The 19,761-nt window shown below is 41.2% G+C and overlaps 1 protein-coding gene and 1 pseudogene across 1 annotated transcript; one reads left to right on the forward strand and one right to left on the reverse strand.

Moving 5' to 3' along the window:
* Positions 1 to 1,096: 1,096 nt before the first annotated feature.
* LOC148035563 (uncharacterized) lies at positions 1,097 to 2,717 on the forward strand (annotated as a pseudogene).
* Positions 2,718 to 16,090: 13,373 nt separating this feature from the next.
* Positions 16,091 to 19,256, reverse strand: LOC148035564 (uncharacterized). The gene is made up of 3 exons (XM_087677522.1): positions 17,607 to 19,256; positions 17,146 to 17,453; positions 16,091 to 16,586 (listed from the first exon to the last, which is right to left on the reverse strand). The coding sequence occupies exons 1-3, from the start codon at positions 19,254 to 19,256 to the stop codon at positions 16,091 to 16,093; spliced, it is 2,454 nt and encodes an 817-aa protein (XP_087533648.1).
* Positions 19,257 to 19,761: the final 505 nt, after the last annotated feature.

Genomic DNA, 19,761 nt, shown 5'->3' on the forward strand with positions numbered 1-19,761 from the left:
TTTTTTTCGCCGTTGGTATTAGCATCGTTATCTGCGTCGCTAAAAACGTCGCTATTAGTGTCGCTATTTAGCGACGCTAATAGCGACACTAATAGCGATGACTTACTGTGGTAACATTTCGCGGAAACCCGAACATTTCTTTCAAATGAGCGCGCGAAGGCGGAGAGAAAGAGAAAGGGAGGTGAGCAAGAGAGGGAGGTGAGCAAGGGAGGTGAGCAAGGAAGCAAGCCATGAGCCGCGAGCCGCACACGAGGAGAGGAGCGTCACCCACACGAAGAGGTCGTGGAAGAAGAAGAGAGCACGACGGTATGCCCTGTTTTGGTTTCTTTACAATCTTTGTTTTGCTTTGCAATGTAGGTTAGAAAGTGTTGGTTTCTCTTCGATCTTTGTGTTGCTTTGCAATGTAGGTTAGGAAGTGTTTAAAGAGAGAGAAATGAAAGCGAGTGTTTTCAAATTTTTTCTTGTGTTGGTTTTTATTCTTTGCAATGTAGGTACGAAAATGTATGTGTATGAGCATAGTTTAGAGCCGACCTCAAAGATAGATAAGTTTAGAGCCGAACTCAAAGAGATAGGTACAAAAAAAAAATTTAAAAAGCCCTGAAATATATATAGTGGAGTGGTCCCAATATACAATATAGAATTGTTATTAAATTATCATTCCATTACATCGTAGTCAAGATGTCTAGCACTCACGACCAAAATGGTGGTGATCGTGAGGCTTGGCTCAATCAACGTGTCCCCTATCCATGCACGCAATGCAAATTGGCCATTCGTCGGAAATGTCGTTTGTCCATAGAGCATGTGCAACGATATGGAGAGTTTCAAGTTGAGATAATCGACCAAGTAGTCTTGAATTACGAGATTGCGGTAAGTTCTCTCTCATTACTATATGACATGTAGTTGATTTAGGTATAACAGTTTGGGGTTATCTTAGAAGTTAGCTCCTTAACGTCCTTTACAGGGTCAAGGCCATGTTGATACATTGCAGTCCGCAGATCTCTTGCGTCCAATAAGACAGGTTCATCTGCGCTCTATACAAATGCCGTCCGAGATAACTAATTGTCTCATACAAGGTGATAACTCTCAACCCCCTTCTATGGGTGAGAATGCTGGAGACGTGGACGATCCTCCTGCTTTTTTGGAGCCCGAATTAGAGGACATGATCGAATCATTGCTTCCAACGGACTCGAAATCCCAAGATCCTTTAATTGCGGAGGCTGCCATTCCATTGTATGATGGGAGTCGGGTATCCCATTTGAAGACACTTCTTGCATTGTTGAGCATACAAACAAAGTATCGATGGAGCGATGCGAGTGTGACAGAGCTATTCAAGTATATTATGATGTGTATGATTCTTTATTGAAAGCCATTAAAATGTGCTATGTAGTATTTTAATAGCGTGCTTCTTTGCAATTTGTAGAACGTTGAAATCTTACATTTTGCCTATCCAAAATACGATGCCTAAGTCTTGTGATGATGCAAGACAAGTGCTGCAAAAGCTAGGCATGGATTATAATTGCATTCATGCTTGCCCCAATGATTGTGTTCTCTTCCAGGGAGAGTTTGAATTGTTGGCCACATGTCCCAAGTGCGGTGCGGACAGGTATCGAAATGACTTGCAAGGACTGACTGTTCCGCAGAAGGTTTTGAGGCACTTTCCGCTGATACTGCGTGTTCGTCACATTTTTCGGACCAAGAGTTTTGAAATTTTGACTACATGGCATGCGAAAAATCGATCCACTGATGGTGTACAGTGTACACCAGCTAACTCAGAAGCATGGCATCACATTGACGAGACTTTCCCTGACTTTGCAAAGGAGGTGAGGAATCTACGATTCGGTCTTGCCATGGATGGGGTAAATCCTTTTGGTTTACGTTCCACCTCATATAGTGTATGGCCCATGGTCCTTGTTAACTATAATATACCGCCATGGCTTTCCACCAAGAAAGGATACCTTTTGCTCAGCTTACCTGTGCCTGGACAATACAAAGTCAAGAATATGGATGTCTACCTCTCTCCACTGATTGATGAGCTAAAGGAGTTGTGGGAGGGAATTGTAGTGGAGGACATGAGCAAACATATTGGTAGGCGATCTCAACTATAAGGGCAATTCTTATGTGGACCATGCATGACTTTCCAGGTTATGGAGAATGCTCTGGTAAAGCGTGTTTTCTTATTTTGTTAGTTTTCTTTGAGCGATGTTGGTGTTATGACATGCCTCATTGTACATGTGTGTCCCGCAGGGCTAGTCACGTCAGGTTACCATGCATGTCCTATGTGTGGACCAAGGTTGGATTCTCGTAGGTCAAAATCTATGAAGAAGATGGTATTTGAGGGACATCGGGCTTTTTTGCCAGAGGGTCATGTCATGAGAGAAGGATTTCTTGGTTGCCCTCCTACGAGAATGAACGCACTAAGCTGGTTTGATCGCAGGATGGTGGACCAAGACTCGATTCCCAGTGGAATGCGGCGCTTCTCAATTTTCTATGAGCTAACTTATTGGAAAAAACTGAAAATTAACCACCTTTTAGATCCCATGCACATTTTTAAGAATGTGGGTAGCTTGCTATGGGACCACCTCACTGGGCAACGAGACACACTAGAAGCGAGGATGGATTTGAAAGCAGTGGGAAAGATGGAGCCATATTGGCCTGTAAGTGGCGTCGACGGTTGAGTGCAATTGCCGCGCGCTCCTTGGGTTTTGTCTGGCTCATAAAGGAAAACATCAAGTCCTTTTGCACGCCGACTGGCCTAATGCATTCTCTCAAGACAGCATTCACAAAGGATGACCAACTGACAGGACTCAAATCCCATGATTGGCATAAGATGTGTCAGGTATGTACGGTATGAGGCTGCGTATGGCATGATTCTGCATATTAGATTTTAGAATCTTCGTTTGTTTATACACAATATTAATTACATGGTTTTCACAGTTCGTATTGCCGATCGCAATCGTAGGGTCTCTGACATGGGAGGTACGGACAGCCATTTACAAATTGTCCGAGTTGGTTCAGTTTGTCTCCAAAAAAGAGATTCACACATCATCGATTGAATCCGCGAAATGCATGGCAGTAGAGACTGCTTGTCTTTTGGAGAAGTATCTTCCCACTAGCATGCTCACGATACAAACCCATCTTCTAGTGCATATTGTAAATGAATTGCAGGTTGCAAGTCCAGTCCATAGTCGATGAATGTTTTTCCTTGAACGGTTCATGAAGACCTTAAAGGGATTTGTGTGACAATGGGCTCGTCTTGAGGGTAGCATGGCTGAAGGTTGGTTAGTGTCGGAGGCCTTGGTGTACATTTCTGAGTGGTTGTCCACTGTGGACCGGGACAAAGGCTTGATATGGTCACTTAAGGAGGATGATTGTCTGAATGGAGATGTCCTAGTGGGAAACGGAATAGAGAAGAAGATGGACGCATCTATGGAGTCCAAGGTGAACCGATTTTGTATGCTGCATAGCGCTACGATGGAGAAGTGGCTGCAACAATATGAGAATGCTCGAGCTGAGTGAGAGTCTACAAGATCTGACTTTCGACGGAGTACGCGGCAACGGCCCATTTAATATCCGAAGGGCTTAGAGGAGATGCCTCTACTCATGTCCACTAGATGGCTACATGAGGCCCTAACCAAAGCATCTCAAGATGGAGAAACAGTTACTGAAGAAGAATGGGACTTCTCACGTGGAAGCAATCCCAAGGTATGCAATCCCAAGAAATTACAATCTATACTACAAATCGCAACTAATATACTTGTTCTTCTCCCAGTATAAGGTCCATAGTGCAACATGGTCACGTGGACGACATTTCAGAGTAGAGCACATCAACAAGTTACACTCGACAATGGACTATGGAGTGATGGCAATGTTTGAGCAGGAAAGCCGACGACGTGCCAAAGATCCAAACCATGTAGTTGCAAAGATGGAGTATTTCGGATGTTTACAGAGTATCCTTGCAGTGGACTATCAAAGTTTCTCTATGACTATATTTGATGTGCAATGGTTCAAGGTTACTCTCGAAGGAGCAGGTGCAACTGTTCGACGAGGGCCAAGTGGCTCTGTTGAGATTGACTCAACGAAGAAGTGGACCGATTTGAGTGATACATTTGTTTTGCCAAATCACTGTGAGCAGGTAAGAGTCCCTAATACTTGACGCGCTTTAGCAATCTCAAAGTGGACTTTTATACTAATCATAATATGAATCAGGTCGTCTTTTTCCCTAATCCGCAACAACCTCAATGGTGGTATGTCATTCCCATGACATCTAGGAGTATCCCCGTGCTTGCTAGAACCCCTGTACCGATCGTAGAAGAGACACCTTTAATAGCGGCAATGATGACAGAAGGCATACAAGAAACCCTAATTAACTACCTGGAGGACCAAGATATCTCACCTATGGAGATAGAGGAGATAGAGGATGGGTTTTTTGAAAATGAAGCAGAGTCCTCATTTTGTGGAGAATTTTGTATAGATCTCTCAGTGTATACTAAGCTATGTCAAGATGAGATTGTGGAACCCTAAACAAAAGTGACTCAATCAAAACGTTCCTCCCACTACAACAATGCCAATTTTTGCAAATCGGTTAGGACAATTTGTATGTTTTTGGAGTATGGTGTTTTGTATTATCTTTTTTTTTTTTTAAATGAAGTCTTGCTAATTAAGTCTTAGTTTTATTATGTCTTGCAATTCATTATCTAATATTATTATTTTTCCTTGTATGTGCAGGTTTAGGATTTGGGCACGAACGGCAGGATGAGTCATGATTTTACAGATGACGACATTGACGCGATGCTAGCGTGTTTCTCACCAGAGCAGCTAGCACGGGTCAGAGATAGAGCCGATGCACAGCTTTCCCGTTCCGACTCAGCACGATTGGCAGACTCTAGACGGTGCTATGCTTCAACCTCCAGTGGATGCAGTCGCAGGTCTCGCTTTGCTTCAGAGTCACGTAGTCGAGGAGGAGGTAGCTCCTGTTGTGGGGATACAGATGTAGTCTCTCCCACTCGCACTGCCACCAGGGAGTCAACATCATCTTTCACTGGCGGTGGTAGGCACACATCTACTGCTCCCACTCCTTCATGCACCCCACCGATCACTCCCAAGGCCGACAAGAAGTACACGAAACTCACTTCTCCATGTATGTATTTTCGCATCCTTTTTCACAGTAGCACTTATCAATTCAAGTTGTGTTTGACACATTTGTATTAATGTCATGAAAGTACCCGTTTGCAAAATCTTGCAGGTTACTCGTATCTCATAGATAAGGCCTCTAGCCATTTATACATGTATGATGATGGAAAAGCTGTCATCTCTAGGATGCATGAGTTGTGCCAACAAGTATTTCGGCACAACATTACAGACAAGTGGAAGGAGATCCAAGATGCCAGCAAGGAGTACATAATCAATACATTGTATCGAGAGTTCCCTCACCCCTCTAGCAATGATAGATTTTCGAGAGGGTGGATGATGACGCGTATGCGTGACTATCAGTCGCATAGGCGGTCTGATGCACGCGAAGCAGTCAAGCAGGGAAAATCGAAGCCGGAGTGACTGGATATAGAGGACTGGAGTAATCTCCAGGATGAGGTGACATCCACTCCAGACAAGTGGAAGCAGCAGAAGGACATAGCAAAGGTGTGCTTGGACGCAGGATCGGTGCATCACCTTGGTGATGGTGGCCATGCAACATTCCTGGCAGATTCCGTAAGTATTAATAGGGTAGAGTACTCTAATTTAATGACATCCATGTTGATGTATGCATTTCGAACATGAATCTCAAGTACGTTGTTTTTCAATGTTTGTGTGCCACAGCAAGGTTTTACGAATCGCGACTCGACTGCACTAGAGGTGACATACGGGGAGAAGCATGGCTTAAGTGCCCTGATCGAGAAGCTCTATGCTCGCGGAGGACCGGTAAGTAGTAATAAATATCATTCCTAATTTGAGAAATCTGTCATTATATGTCAGTTTGTATTTGGTACTCACAATTATATATGTATTTGCTGTTGCAGACTCCCTTCGATATGCCACTACAGTGAGAGGAGTTTTCTGATGCGGATGAGTCGTAGAGAGCAGATTAGGCTACATAGGATTACTCCCCATCTTGTATTATATAAGGCCTTATGGCGTCTATCCTCCATATGTAATAGCTAAGTGTATATGATTCAGACTTTTATGTTGTAGCATGACTCCATATTTGCTTTGTTGCAGTAGCACTTCTCAATTTAAGTTCTGTTATTTTCTTTATCAATGCAATGCACATTTGTGTTAATTAATGTCATGAAAGTACTTGTTTGCAAAGTCTTATCATTATTTGGGATCGATTGTCTAACTTCTTTGACAGCAGGAATTGTCTCTTAGCCCTGTGTGGCTCTAGCTATGGCAGGGCTACATCTGCAGCTCTGCCACAAAAAAAAATTATTTTCTGCAACCGTCAATATCAGCATTGGAAAATAATTCTGCAATCGTCGGTATTAGCGTCGGAAATTCCTCTGTAACCGTCACTAATTTCGTCGGTATTAGCGACGCTAATACCAACAAAAATAGCAAGTCAGATAGCAACGGTTTTGTAGCGACGCTAATAGCAACGACGGGGATATTTTTCATATATAAAGAAAACATCGTTATAGCATGTATATGTTGTAGTGGGGTACATGCATCTATGTCTATGCCGCCTTGTATTTACTTCACACACTATGACCACACACTTGTACACTACAAGTGTGGTGGGCGCTCATCACTATCATTTTATTCTTTATTTTTTTAATCACTATTGAATAAGGAAAGGCTAGTCACACATTGTGATTGTTCGACTTCCCACATATGGTATCTCTCTCTCTTGCTCTCTTAGTCCATCTGCCATAGCTCTTGCTTCTATTTGTGTGTTTCCACTTGGGCTACTCAAGAGTGAAATGTAAACTGTACCAATAGACACAGAGAGAGAGAGAGAGAGAGTGTGTGTGTGTGTGTGTGTGTGTGTGTGTGTGTGTGGCTTGATGATGTGGCATACTAGCTTGGCACTAATCGGTCACATATACCCTGTAATTGATTAGAACTATGGGTAAGTGATTGAGTTCTTCACATATGAGCTAGATGTAATAAAGGAATATGAATTAATGGAAGTGGGGGATCTTTTGGGTGAAATTTAGGTACTTTGCATGGGTGGAGAAGGTGGGTAGAAAAGAGGTATTTCTTTTCGTGTGCTTCTACATCTATTCTCAGATTTATGCTTCTGCATCTCACGTCTTCCTCACTCCTAAATTCCTGCTTCTTGATCTTGTGGTTTTCAAGCTCCTCTACCTAACAAGTTTCCAACTTTATAATTCAAAGTAGAGCAATTGCCCTAAGTGTTTGCATCAAGCTACATCACCAAAGATAGAAGCTTATTCACTAGCAAAGATAAACAAGGAACAACCCGGACACATGAAATTTCAAAAATATCAAAATTTCACCATGACCTGAGCTACATCACCTCACACTTATCCTTCATTATCCCACTTGGAAGATTCAATAATGAACCCAAAGGTTACTCATGAAACACATCCAAACATTGTGGAACAAATATTTCACACAGTATCATCATTAATTATGCAAATTAATCACACTAATCAAACACTAGAAATTTTGTTAGCACACAACCAACCTCAACAAGGATACAAGACAGATCCCAAATTGTGTCAAAATCATTCAATGGATTACCCACAAAAGATATCTTATGTTGGATTGATCACTTTGAGAATGTAGCCAACTACCATGCCTAGTTCGATGAATGGAATACCTTACTTGAAGGAATAGCAACTACATGGTTCATGCAACAACAAATCCAAAATAAAGCAAGTTGGCCACTAATGAAAGAAGCATTGATCAAATATTTTGCATAGAAAAATGCTACCTAAACAACTCTACAACAATGAGTTAACCTAAAACAAAAACACGATGAGCTAATGGCACAATTCACTATGAAACTATAGCAATTGCTCTTGTGTGCAGATCCTACTATGCTAGAAGAGATGAATCTATTCTTCCTTTGGCCCCACCTAGTACATGATGTCTCAAGACGGGTTAGAGTTCAAGAGCCAACCACTTTCCACCAAGCTATACAAATAGCCCAAAGGATTGAAGCCAATAGCCACTTTGAAGCCAACAACAAAATCCAACAAACTATAGCAGAGACACAATGCAACTTGCCCACACCTATGGAGATCAACATCCAAAAGGCCCAAATCATGCAAAGAAAATTGCAAAATATGCAAAATTCATTGTCACAAAGCTTCAAAAATATTACTTCCAGCCAATGATAATCAAGGAAGATTCAAGTGCTTCTATTGTAACAACTATGGCCATATTAGAAAATACTACTGTAAACTTCAAAGGACACAAACACAAAACTTACAAATCATCACAAATAAACCAATGGATTTCAAAGCGGTTCTAGAAAACATTTAAGTGAATGGATGACAAAGGCCACACATTTGCATTGTTAAATGAACCAGTAGTCTTCAAGTAGGAGAGTATGCACAGTCAAAGTGAAAACACAAGACAAAGAAGTCAAAGCACTAATAGACATTGAAAGTACAATATGTTCGATAAGTCATAGATTAGCAACCACATAGATGCACAAATCACTCAGACAACACCCACCACAATATTATTTGGCAATAACAAGAGTCTATACAACACAAGGAAAAACACAACACTCACCATAGAGATAGAGAAATTTACAACCAATTAGGCAAACCACAGAACCATCTGGGCCATCCCATAGTAGACCCCAATTTTCACCATACATTTCATTGGTTTCCTTGTGTATATGGGTTAATATATTTGATAACCTTTGCAAGGTAACATCAACTCCTTCCCTTCAAGAATTGTCCATTTGAGCTAAATATGGAAGATGAGAATTTTTGTGATTCTAACTTGAACAACATTATTCCACCTATTGCCACAAAGCTTGGAGTTCTTGCACAACAACAACATTGAAAGCTCCAATCGAGGGTCTCTTGGCACAATTTTTGGTCAATGCTACCTTGACAGCTTTGCCCCTCACCTTGGCCCTTCTCACATTAATATGCCTTTGTTGAGTGGACATAACTACCTTCAAATTATTAATATTGGAGGTATCAACCATGGTTTTGTAATTATGCACTCTCATGTCGGTTTAAAACATATTAAAATCAAACACTGATTATAAACAATATGAGGCCCCAAAAAAAAAAGTACTTTACATCAAGTGCACAAAATGTCCACATGACCAATATGTGTTAAGGTTTGCTACGTTTTAAGCATACCCTGTAGGTATTCTTCCAGTAACATGAGTCATATTGGAATATATGATAACTCATATGGATCGTTAGTGCAACTTGAATGACAATGGTTTTATTGGACAAAAACAATGCCTAGGCTTGAATAATAGACGACTAAAGTCATAGTTTCGGATTGATGTGATGCAAATAACATTGGTGGAAGAGGAATTGTTCTTTAAAACTTTAACCACAATTGCTAAAACTCATTTGCTCTCCACCTTCTACTCGCAAGGTAGTGTCTATTTGTCTCACCCAAAGATGAACATTTCTTGACTCTACAGTACCCTATCATCTCTAGGTGCAAAAATAAATAGAGGTAGTGTCACTTTGTCTCACCCAAAGATGAATATTTCTTGACTCTACAATACCCTATCATCTCTAGGTGCAAAAATACACAGAGGTAGTCATGTCACTGTAATTAAATACGGCTTGACACTTGAAGTAGATGTTACTAAGTTTACCCCCAAATAGGCATCACACTAGCTTTAACAAGAGTAAGTAAAGGAACATGTGTGAACGTGCCTGCGCGCGCGCTCTGTGCGTGCATGCGTGTGTGGGTGTGTGTGTGTGTGTGTGTGTGTGTGTGTGTGTGTGTGTGTGTGTGTGTGTGTGTGTGTGTGTGTGTGTGTGTGTGTGTGTGTGTGTGTGTGTGTGTGTGTGTGTGTGTGTGTGTGTGTGTGTGTGTGTGTGTGTGTGTGTGTGTGTGTGTGTGTGTGTGTGTGTGTGTGTGTGTGTGTGTGTGTGTGTGTGTGTGTGTGTGTGTGTGTGTGTGTGTGTGTGTGTGTGTGTGTGTGTGTGTGTGTGTGTGTGTGTGTGTGTGTGTGTGTGTGTGTGTGTGTGTGTGTGTGTGTGTGTGTGTGTGTGTGTGTGTGTGTGTGTGTGTGTGTGTGTGTGTGTGTGTGTGTGTGTGTGTGTGTGTGTGTGTGTGTGTGTGTGTGTGTGTGTGTGTGTGTGTGTGTGTGTGTGTGTGTGTGTGTGTGTGTGTGTGTGTGTGTGTGTGTGTGTGTGTGTGTGTGTGTGTGTGTGTGTGTGTGTGTGTGTGTGTGTGTGTGTGTGTGTGTGTGTGTGTGTGTGTGTGTGTGTGATTTTTTCACAAAAGTAATGAATTAACCTTATTTTCTATAATGTTAGAAAGCACTTTTTGGATTATAGACCTTCAATACATGCTAGAAAACAAGTATTTCTAGTATTCTAAACCTTTGTTTCATAGCCGTAGTCTACAATCTAAATTTGTAGAATTTTTCTAAAATCCCATGATAATGTTGTATATGAGCTATTGTTAAATCACACATTTATCAGAGGAAATAATTACATGAGGTAGCATTATTGAAAGTTTGTTAGACAAAAAATGTCTAGAGAGATCATAATGAAATATTTTTGTGGACATCTAGTTTAAATCCTAGCATTGACTACTTACATTATACAATTAGGAGGACTATGTTTGCTTTCACTCATGGAGAGACCTTTGCTTTTCTCAAACGAAACCCTCCATTACTAAAAAGTGAAAAAAGAATAGCATTGTAAATGGTTTATTTCTTTTTAAGATCTAGATTTTAACTCTTCTTCAAAAAATTTGAAATTAGACATTTTTATTTAAAAAACTAATTATATAAATCATGATGTGAGACTTGGATATTTAACTCTCACATAAAGTGAATGAATTGTCCAATGTCAGACCTCTCTCTCTCTCTCTCTCTCTCTCTCTCTCTCTCTCTCTCTCTCTCTCTCTCTCTCTCTCTCTCTCTCTCTCTCTCTCTCTCTCTCTCTCTCTCTCTCTCTCTCTCTCTCTCTCTCTCTCTCTCTCTCTCTCTCTCTCTCTCTCTCTCTCTCTCTCTCTCTCTCTCTCTCTCTCTCTCTCTCTCTCTCTCTCTCTCTCTCTCTCCCCATAAAAGGTCATTTCTCTAAAAAAAAGCAATGTTGTGCTCATCTTGTGTCCCCCAATCTCTACCTTTCATACATGTCTATGAAAGGGGTCTCAACATCCCCAATAGATCCCATCTTTGCCCCCATTCTCCCTATGTCTCTCACCTAACATGGTGCCTTTGGCTAGTTGTGCTTGTGTTTCCCCCCTTCTCCTTATGTCTCTCTTTCTCGCTTTCCATGTATGTGTCTCTCGGTTTTTCAATGGTTTGTATGAGTTGCACGTCAAAGACCCATTTCTACTCCTTCTACCCCACCAATAACATCATCGTCATCACCTTCTACACTAACACCATAAGAGGTGGCCATGGGCGAGTGGGTGGGCTACTTCTTTGCCACCCGCTTGCCTTCTCGCCCATCGCTTCATGACCCTCCCTAACTTCATAGCACAACAATTGTGTGGCTAATTGGCCACTTAGCATTGGGAATTCATACTTGCCGCAAGATGGAGACCCCTATCTTAGTTGAGCCAATCACTTGCCAATGACTGCCAACCATCTACCATCATGGTCATCCTTGGCTTCGCGATTGCAATAGCTATATAGTTTCAAACATTGGTATTGTATATGTCTTTTTTTGGTTTCAAACATTATTTTGAAAAGCTTAAAGTGTAGAAAATGCCATTGGGTTTGTATAGGGTTGCCGTAATCATGCTATCTTTGTATCATTCCAACACGGCATCTCTCTCTCAAGCTCTCAACCATTCACACATTGTGTCACTACTGGTGCTGCCCACACAGCCCCCTTCTCCCTAGTTCACTCTTGCCCTTTATTTATTCTATTACTTAGCACCACAATTAATTTCTATGCGTGCACTTTATTTTCCTATTAAACTCAAACTTTAGAATTGTATGACTTAGCACCAAGATTAATGTCAATGCATGCATTTTATATATCCTATTAAACTTAAGCCATATGGTTCTCATTTTGAATCTATTGCCACTATGATTGCAAGAATGTATACACAAGGAAAGTGAAGATCAAGAGAATGATGGGTAGAGGGTGGGAAGAAAATAGTTGGCCAATTAGAGAAAGATACAATTTGTAGATAATTGGAAGAGAGAGTACTTGTGAATCGTGATTGTTGATGAGGTTGTTGCCATGTAACATAGAATAATGATTGAGATTTGAGTATACAATTAGAGCAAGATTATTGCAAGAGGAAGGTAGGATAGGATAGGATAGAAAGAAATGATGATTTGATAGATTGGGATTGATGGGACATAAATGAATATAGTGTGGATGGAATGTGATGGTAGGATAACATCATGTGTAGGGATTCAAGATTGCACATTGAGAAATAGTGATGTGAAAATGAGAAACTCGAGGAGATAGGATTTTTATGTGCACTTGGAAACATTTTGAGAATCCCAAATGCATAGGAGGAAGCCAAGAGTATGTACAATTGCATTTGTTCAAGAGATAGTGGCACACAGGTGAAGTGGAGCGTGTGTGTGTGTGTAACCATTAGAATATGAGGATATTGAGCCCATAGAGAGAGTGTGAGATAATGACCACGATGTGATCTTGAGATTGAAGCAGAGTTTAGATAAAGACTAGATTTTGAGTAAAAAATGTAAGAAAATAGGATAGAACACAAAGATGCAAGAGAAGCAGAAGCAATGTACCTGATGAGGGAGTGACTTTGAAGGTTAGTAGAAATATCCAATAAGAGTTGATAAGGAACAGTAGGCGTATCCACATTGTTAACTGATAGAGTGACGAGGTTTTTCCATCTTCTTGCCACTAAAGTACCATCCAAATGTGTTGAGGAATACAATTCAATAGAGAGGCCACGAACAGTGCCTTCTTGGGCCTCAAGATGTAAGGTGCGGAAGGGCGTCCCCTTCTTCAATTGTTGTTCCAATTGAGGTAGAGTCCTCTATTTCATGATGTAAGAGGAGAGCCTGATAGGGATGACAAACATTGTAATATTGAGAGTGACTGGGAGACCTAGAACATGCTAGGATGTGACACTCAACTATTGGAGTCCTCTCAAAGACAATATGCTTGAAATTTCTCATCAATCACTTGCTATTTTACACTTCTGTATTCATCAACAACCTTCCCAAAGATCATGTCACAAGCACCTTATCAATCTTTATCTTACTATGGTATCTAGTGACATTGGGATCATATTTCCATCTACAAACATGCTCTCACCGTTATTTTATTCCACAACTATCAAGCTCCAATTGAAATATATCATCTATTTATATGATGAGCCCATCTCTTATCAAGTCTATCATGAAGCAAACTATGGTAATCAACTCTTCATCAGGATATCCATCAACCAAAGCCCAAATATCTTCATCATCAACATACATCCCTTAAATCATTGCAAGCAAAGATTAATGTATATCTTCTACAACAACAAGGACAAAGTCTCATGTTATAATCATCATTGTAATCTTACTTCTCTTGTCACCAAAATGATTGGCAGAAAGTCTTTGTACTGCAAAAGAAAATCTTGTTTTCTTTTGAGAAAGGACAAAAAATATTAGAAGATATTGTTAACATTTTCTAAAGAGGGGGAATGTTAGAATATTAGAATGTACTTAGAGATCATCTAAGAAGACAATATCTAGATATTTTGAAAAACTAGATAAGATGGATCTAGAACATGTGGATGATATTTCACTAAGAGAACCTGCCATATCACACCTTCATTGTATATATATGTGTACTCTCAGCTACTCCAATGTAGGAGTGTGTAAGCAAGTGTGCAATACAAGTGTTGAGTCATTCTCCATCTCATCGTCTCATTCTCTCTCTTTCTCTCACCATCACTTTCACTACATGTGTGCATTACAAGTTTGTGGTTCATTCTCTATCTCATTGTCTCTTTCTCTCACCATCATTTTCACTATACAAAAGAGATATTTTTGTTGATATAATGTAACATAAAATTTCTTATGAATCAAAGGCTAACCTAGACAAGAGACAACAATTGAGGATTGCACTCCTGCTACAATCCTTGAAGCTCGCACTTGTTTGTTTTACTTGAAGATGGTATAAGCACTATGACAGAAAATGAAAAATGATTGTATTATTTTATGCTTTATGTTAATACGCATGTTTTTCATTAGGAGTGAGAGGCAAACTAAGACAAAATATGCCAATTGCATTATTTACGCTTTATGTTAATACACATGTTTTTTATTAGGAGTGAGAGGCAAACTAGGATAGAATATGCTAATCAAAGATCATATCTGCCATAATGCTCCCACCTCAAGACAACTAAACAAACGATTGTATAAGCACTCTAATGAAAGATGAGAAGATGGTTCATTTACTAGGTTGCATACTAGGTTTTGTAGGGTGACATGTGCAATGTCCCTTTGTTAAGAAATGCTCATGTGCGATAACATTATAATGGTACACCCATGGTGGTGGCGGCTCTATCAAGTAGCTCAATCATCTTAACTTATTTTTTGAGCTTCTAATAAGTGATCCTTTCTAAACCACATAATTTGCAATTCAACTTGTATCCTATTAAAGGATTGTGACTATGATGACTGAAATTTTTACTCCACTTCCCAACATTTTCATCTCTTTTTTATTTTGAAAAGTATAGTTTGAGGATAGCTCAATCATCTTATCTTATTTTCATTATGAAAAATTTCAATAGTCTACATATGGTTTGGTAAGAGTCATGACCTCTTAGCCATGCATGGCATATCTAAGCTATTACATTACCAATGCATTACTTGTTGCACAAATATTGTGCTATTTATTAGATTTTTGCTCACCAAAATGCAAAGCAAGTGAGGCACAATGTTCACAAAAAACAGTATGGGTGGCAAATACAAAAACCTATGACTCAAAATCTTGGAGGGATTTTGGAATCAAATTACACATATTTTCCATTTTTATAACTAAAAACTTTCAAGGGTTAAAAGTTTTAAACCTTCTTTAAATTTTGAAGATTTTTTTTTAATTTATACAATTCACTTTACATTAAACCTCAACTTTTCATGAGAAAAGATGAGACATAGCCTTGTAAGCTTTTGTAATGATACCAGTTAAGCAAAGCTTGACTAATGAGCCTAACCAACAATGTAAACCAAGCCAACTAGTACATAATATAGAGCTCAAATTCATCTTCTACTTTGACTTTTAATCAAGGAAAATAAGACCCTTTTTCATAATATACACTAGATATTTTGAACTTCTTTCTTTATGGTTGGGATGTTTATCAAAATCACAAAACACAAGCACCTAAGTTTCTTGTCATGCACTAATTTATATATTTATTACATTTCCTCTACTTGCCTCTACTTAGGCATATTTTAATATTCTAATCAAGATGCAAAACATTTTGCTTAATTATCACTTAACAATGGTGTTGGAAGATTAGTCTAGATGTCACTTTCCTACAATGAGATTGAGAAAACACCAAGGTAAAAGTAGTTTGATACTTGATTAAGTAGATAATAATGACTTAGTATATGAAAATACAAAACTATAAAAATACAAATTAAATCTCTCTCAATGCAAAAAAGTGGACAATCACTTCATGACATACATGTCAAGGTTAGGGTTTCACATCCAGGTGGACAATTAAGGTAGGATGCTTGACATGGCGAGACGATTTGAGTTCAAGCCCACCAGCTTTTTCAGCGGCAAGAAATCGGCAGAACCAAAAGGTTGTCCGTTATGCCCATCCAATAAAACGTGTTTGTTTTGCTGCAAGATTTGCAGTCAAATCCACATGCCCCAGCTCACAAACCATGGCTGCTACTATCATCTATATGCCTAATCCACTTTTTTCCAAGGTTTGGTTAGGACTGGTATTCAGTCACAGAGTCGTCGATGGCGATGATTGTCATGATAGCAGACGGTGGGTGTGTTCCAGGTACTAGGCATTATTGCCATGTTGGAATCAGCTGGGCGACATGCCTGGAAGCTACCCATAGACTGGGGCTCGCGTGATGCGGAGCAGAGGACCACATGACCATGTTTGGGTCATAACCAAGCTCTCCTCTGCTAATGAGCTTGCCTGTCGCCACTGAATACAAAGAGAGAGAGTTGGAACCTTGGCCAGGAGTGGCGATTGCCTGCCCATCACCACCCACAAAGGTTGGGCGGTAGATATGGGAGCATCTGTGAGCCTTCGGATGGACATGTCCACTCAGCCTATGCAAAGGCCCCTGTGCAACGGAGTAACGGATGTCGTATAAGCAGAGAGAGGGATCTTTGCTGGCCGATAGGAGGAGATGCTCCTGAGAAGGACACCATTCCACCACATTCAGCCCTGTTGCATCACCGGTGTCTATGGCGATAGCACACCCCTCTGCCATTCGCAGGTCGAGGATGCAGATCAATCCATCTGCACCACAATCAGCCAATGTGGAGCCGTCCCTGCAAATGTTGAGAGATGGTAAATCACGATGCCCGTTTTGAGCTGAGAACTATATCAGACATGTTAATTGTAGGAACAAAGAGACATGGTCCCCAATCAGCTTACAACTCCTAGTTAACACGGGTCACAATAAGTTTTTGATATTCCCACTATAGCACTCTCACATCGAGAATTTCAATAATATCATGAGCTTCTGCAAGGGAAGGATGGCATATCTAGCTAGGTGTGGCTCAGGGCGGGGCCTGGTAGCCCAGGCCCCAAACCCATCCCCAACCAATACCTAGCCAGGTATTCTGTGCCTCACGAGCAAAAGCACAAGATGTTGACCCCTGTGCGAGAAAACAAGGGAAAAGGGCCGCTTATACCACAGAAAAAACTGTCAATAATTTCTTGTGAACGATAGTGCGTTCAATGAGATATGAGCAATCCTCTAAATGAATTAGGTCTTTGATGGAAGTTTTGCAATATTATTTAACATGAGTTGCATATCTGCAGTATATTATAACATTAACCAACCAACTTTGCAAGATTCGCAGGCCCTGTGTAACAGCCCCATACCTGAAGTTTACGCCCCTGATTGCTCCTGCATGATGGCCAGAGATAGACCGCTCCTTTGTTATATTATGAGCAGTAACCTTGCCTATACCAAGTGTCGAATCTTTTGATGCCGTGGCTATCTGGCCTGCTAATTCATGCATGGAGTAGATTCCACTTGAATGGATCCCTTGAGTTTCCGTGATTTTGAGAGGTGGCAATCCCACACCTAAACCCTGTGATGACCCCTGCAATCCCTGCTGCTGCTTGTTGATATCCCAAAGCACCAGCTTTCCATCATTGGCACTCGAGAGAAGCAGCCTCGCATTTTCCTAGCATGGGGATTTCGGCCACACGGGCACATTGAACAAGAGATAAACCAGCAAAGTTCTTCTCAATAAAAGGAGTCGCACATTACATAAATGCAAAGAATGGCTGATGCTATCACGGCTCGCTCAGATGCATAAAAACAGTTTCATGCATACCTGAGATTGCAAAGTCAAGAACTTGACGGCAGAGATCCAGCCGCTGCTGGCCTTCCAGGACAATAGCACGGGATCTTCTTCTTGGCACAGTTCGTCACAATCCAAATTATCATGATCCATAGATTGCAATTCAGCACGATCCTGTCTAGAATCACATGCATCATCAGAACCGCGTGATGAGGTTCCAAAAACAGCAATGCGGCCCTGGTATCCTCCTGCAGCGAGCAAGGTATGTCGCGAATGGGGAATCTGATAAGTACTCATAGAGTAGATTCTAGCCAGATATGTATCCTGAAGAGGCTTTTGCATCTTATGCGCAGGCGAAAATCCAACAATTATTTTCCCTGTATAAATATCAGCACTCTTCAACTCATTGAATATGCCCTCCCGACATGTATAAATGAAAATAGAAGAATCATTGTAACAGGCACAAGGCTGATCTGCCTCGGGAGGGGCTGCATTCTCATCTTTTTGAGCAGCCATTTCTGGTTCAATGTGTTGGATTCTTCTGCTTCTTCGCAGGGGGACAGGGTGCACTTCAGCAGCTGAGTTCTTGGCCCGTTTTTTGCCACTCCCACTCCTCTTGGAGAGGCCAGGAGGGAGGTTGACACAAAGTGACGATGAAATGCCAAGCTTCTCGATGAATAACTGATTTCTACGGATATTCTCCTCCCGCTTGCGTTCATAATCCGTGAGGAGCTCCTCTTTTACCGGCTTGTTATCTTCCCGCAATAGAGCGAAAGGATGAGCTTGTATTCCGTGCACAGACAACCCTCTTTTGAACTTCTGAATAGAAGGCATTACATCAAGGATTTCCCCCCCCTCTTGCACCCCTTGGTCTGCTACCTCGTCTCTAATAACCGGTGGTAGAGATTGAGAATCATGCTCCAAACCATTGCGATGGACCTCGACGGCTTGTTTTGGTGGACCCTGCATGGTCAAGCATGGTGAAGATGGTGAAATAAGACTCTCGGATTCATCGTTGGCTGCATTAACACATGGCGCTGATGCTTTCGCGTCGTTTCTTGCAGAAACCAATGGAGAAGGTGAAGCTATCAATGCCCCACCGCTGGCTTCTACATCAGCGAAGACTGGCGACGATCTCTCTTCTTCTTTGGGAGTGATTAATGCAGCCTTATAGTCTCCTGATCGCAAGGCATGCTCTGCAGTGTCTGCAACCAGAACCGAGGCAACGTTTGCCTGGCTGACAGGACTTGGACGCTCACAATCGATCTTTAAAACACGAATTTTCTTCAGGACCTGCTCAGAAGGTGAGCGTCTTGTCCTTGCTGTTCGTTTTCGTGTACCTCTAAGTGTTCTGCTGTCATTTTTGCATCCTTTCTTGTCCTTGTCCAAGTCCACATCTCCTCCTTGAATGGGCGAATCCTCTCCGCGTGGCGGCAATGCGGTCAGAAGGTGAGACGAGGCAAGTGGGACGGCGCCGCCTCCTCGTCTTTGTTCGTCTTCTTGCTTCTCTCTGAAGGGATCATGAGGCTGAGATCCAAAATCAAGCACGTCTACAGCAACAGCAGCAGCAGCAGTAGAAGAAGAAGAGGAAGAAGAAGCAGCAGCTGAAGGATCGAGGCAGCAGGCAGATTTCCCATAGAAGGAGAGGAGAGAGCTTTGTCGGAAGCACGAGAGAGGAGCCATGGCTAATTAAAATTGACTGAACCTCCCCGAAATCTCGAATTAGCATCGCACTGCAGAAAACAAGAAAAGGAAAGCCTCAACCTCCCGCCTTTCAAAAACTTTCGCGGGAAAAAGAAAATTCAGCGATGGAGTTTTTTTAAAGATTAATGTGCTATTGTTTTAATATAAAGAATATTTATACCAACTAGCAAAGCCTCGGTCTAAGCTTTATGCCGTTTACGGATGCTCTTTATATAGAGCCCCTTCCTATACCACCGTATGTCTAACAGCACATACTGTCTTCCTATGCCACCGTATGTCTAAATGGCTACATCAAGATACTGTCCTCCAGATTCATTCACCCCACAAAGAGAAATGGAGTTCTCATAGACTTTTAGAGCCCATTCATGCACAAGCAAAAGAGCCCAAATTAGGTCATCAAAGATTTGGTTCATCACACGTGGTAGCGACGCATCATTATCCTCCCACAATTTTCGGGACTCGGCAAACTCATCACGGTAACACT

This window comes from Lygodium microphyllum, chromosome 5 (assembly GCF_053477565.2).
Source record: "Lygodium microphyllum isolate KBCC chromosome 5, Lygodium_microphyllum_v1.1.10, whole genome shotgun sequence".
NCBI lineage: Eukaryota > Viridiplantae > Streptophyta > Polypodiopsida > Schizaeales > Lygodiaceae > Lygodium > Lygodium microphyllum.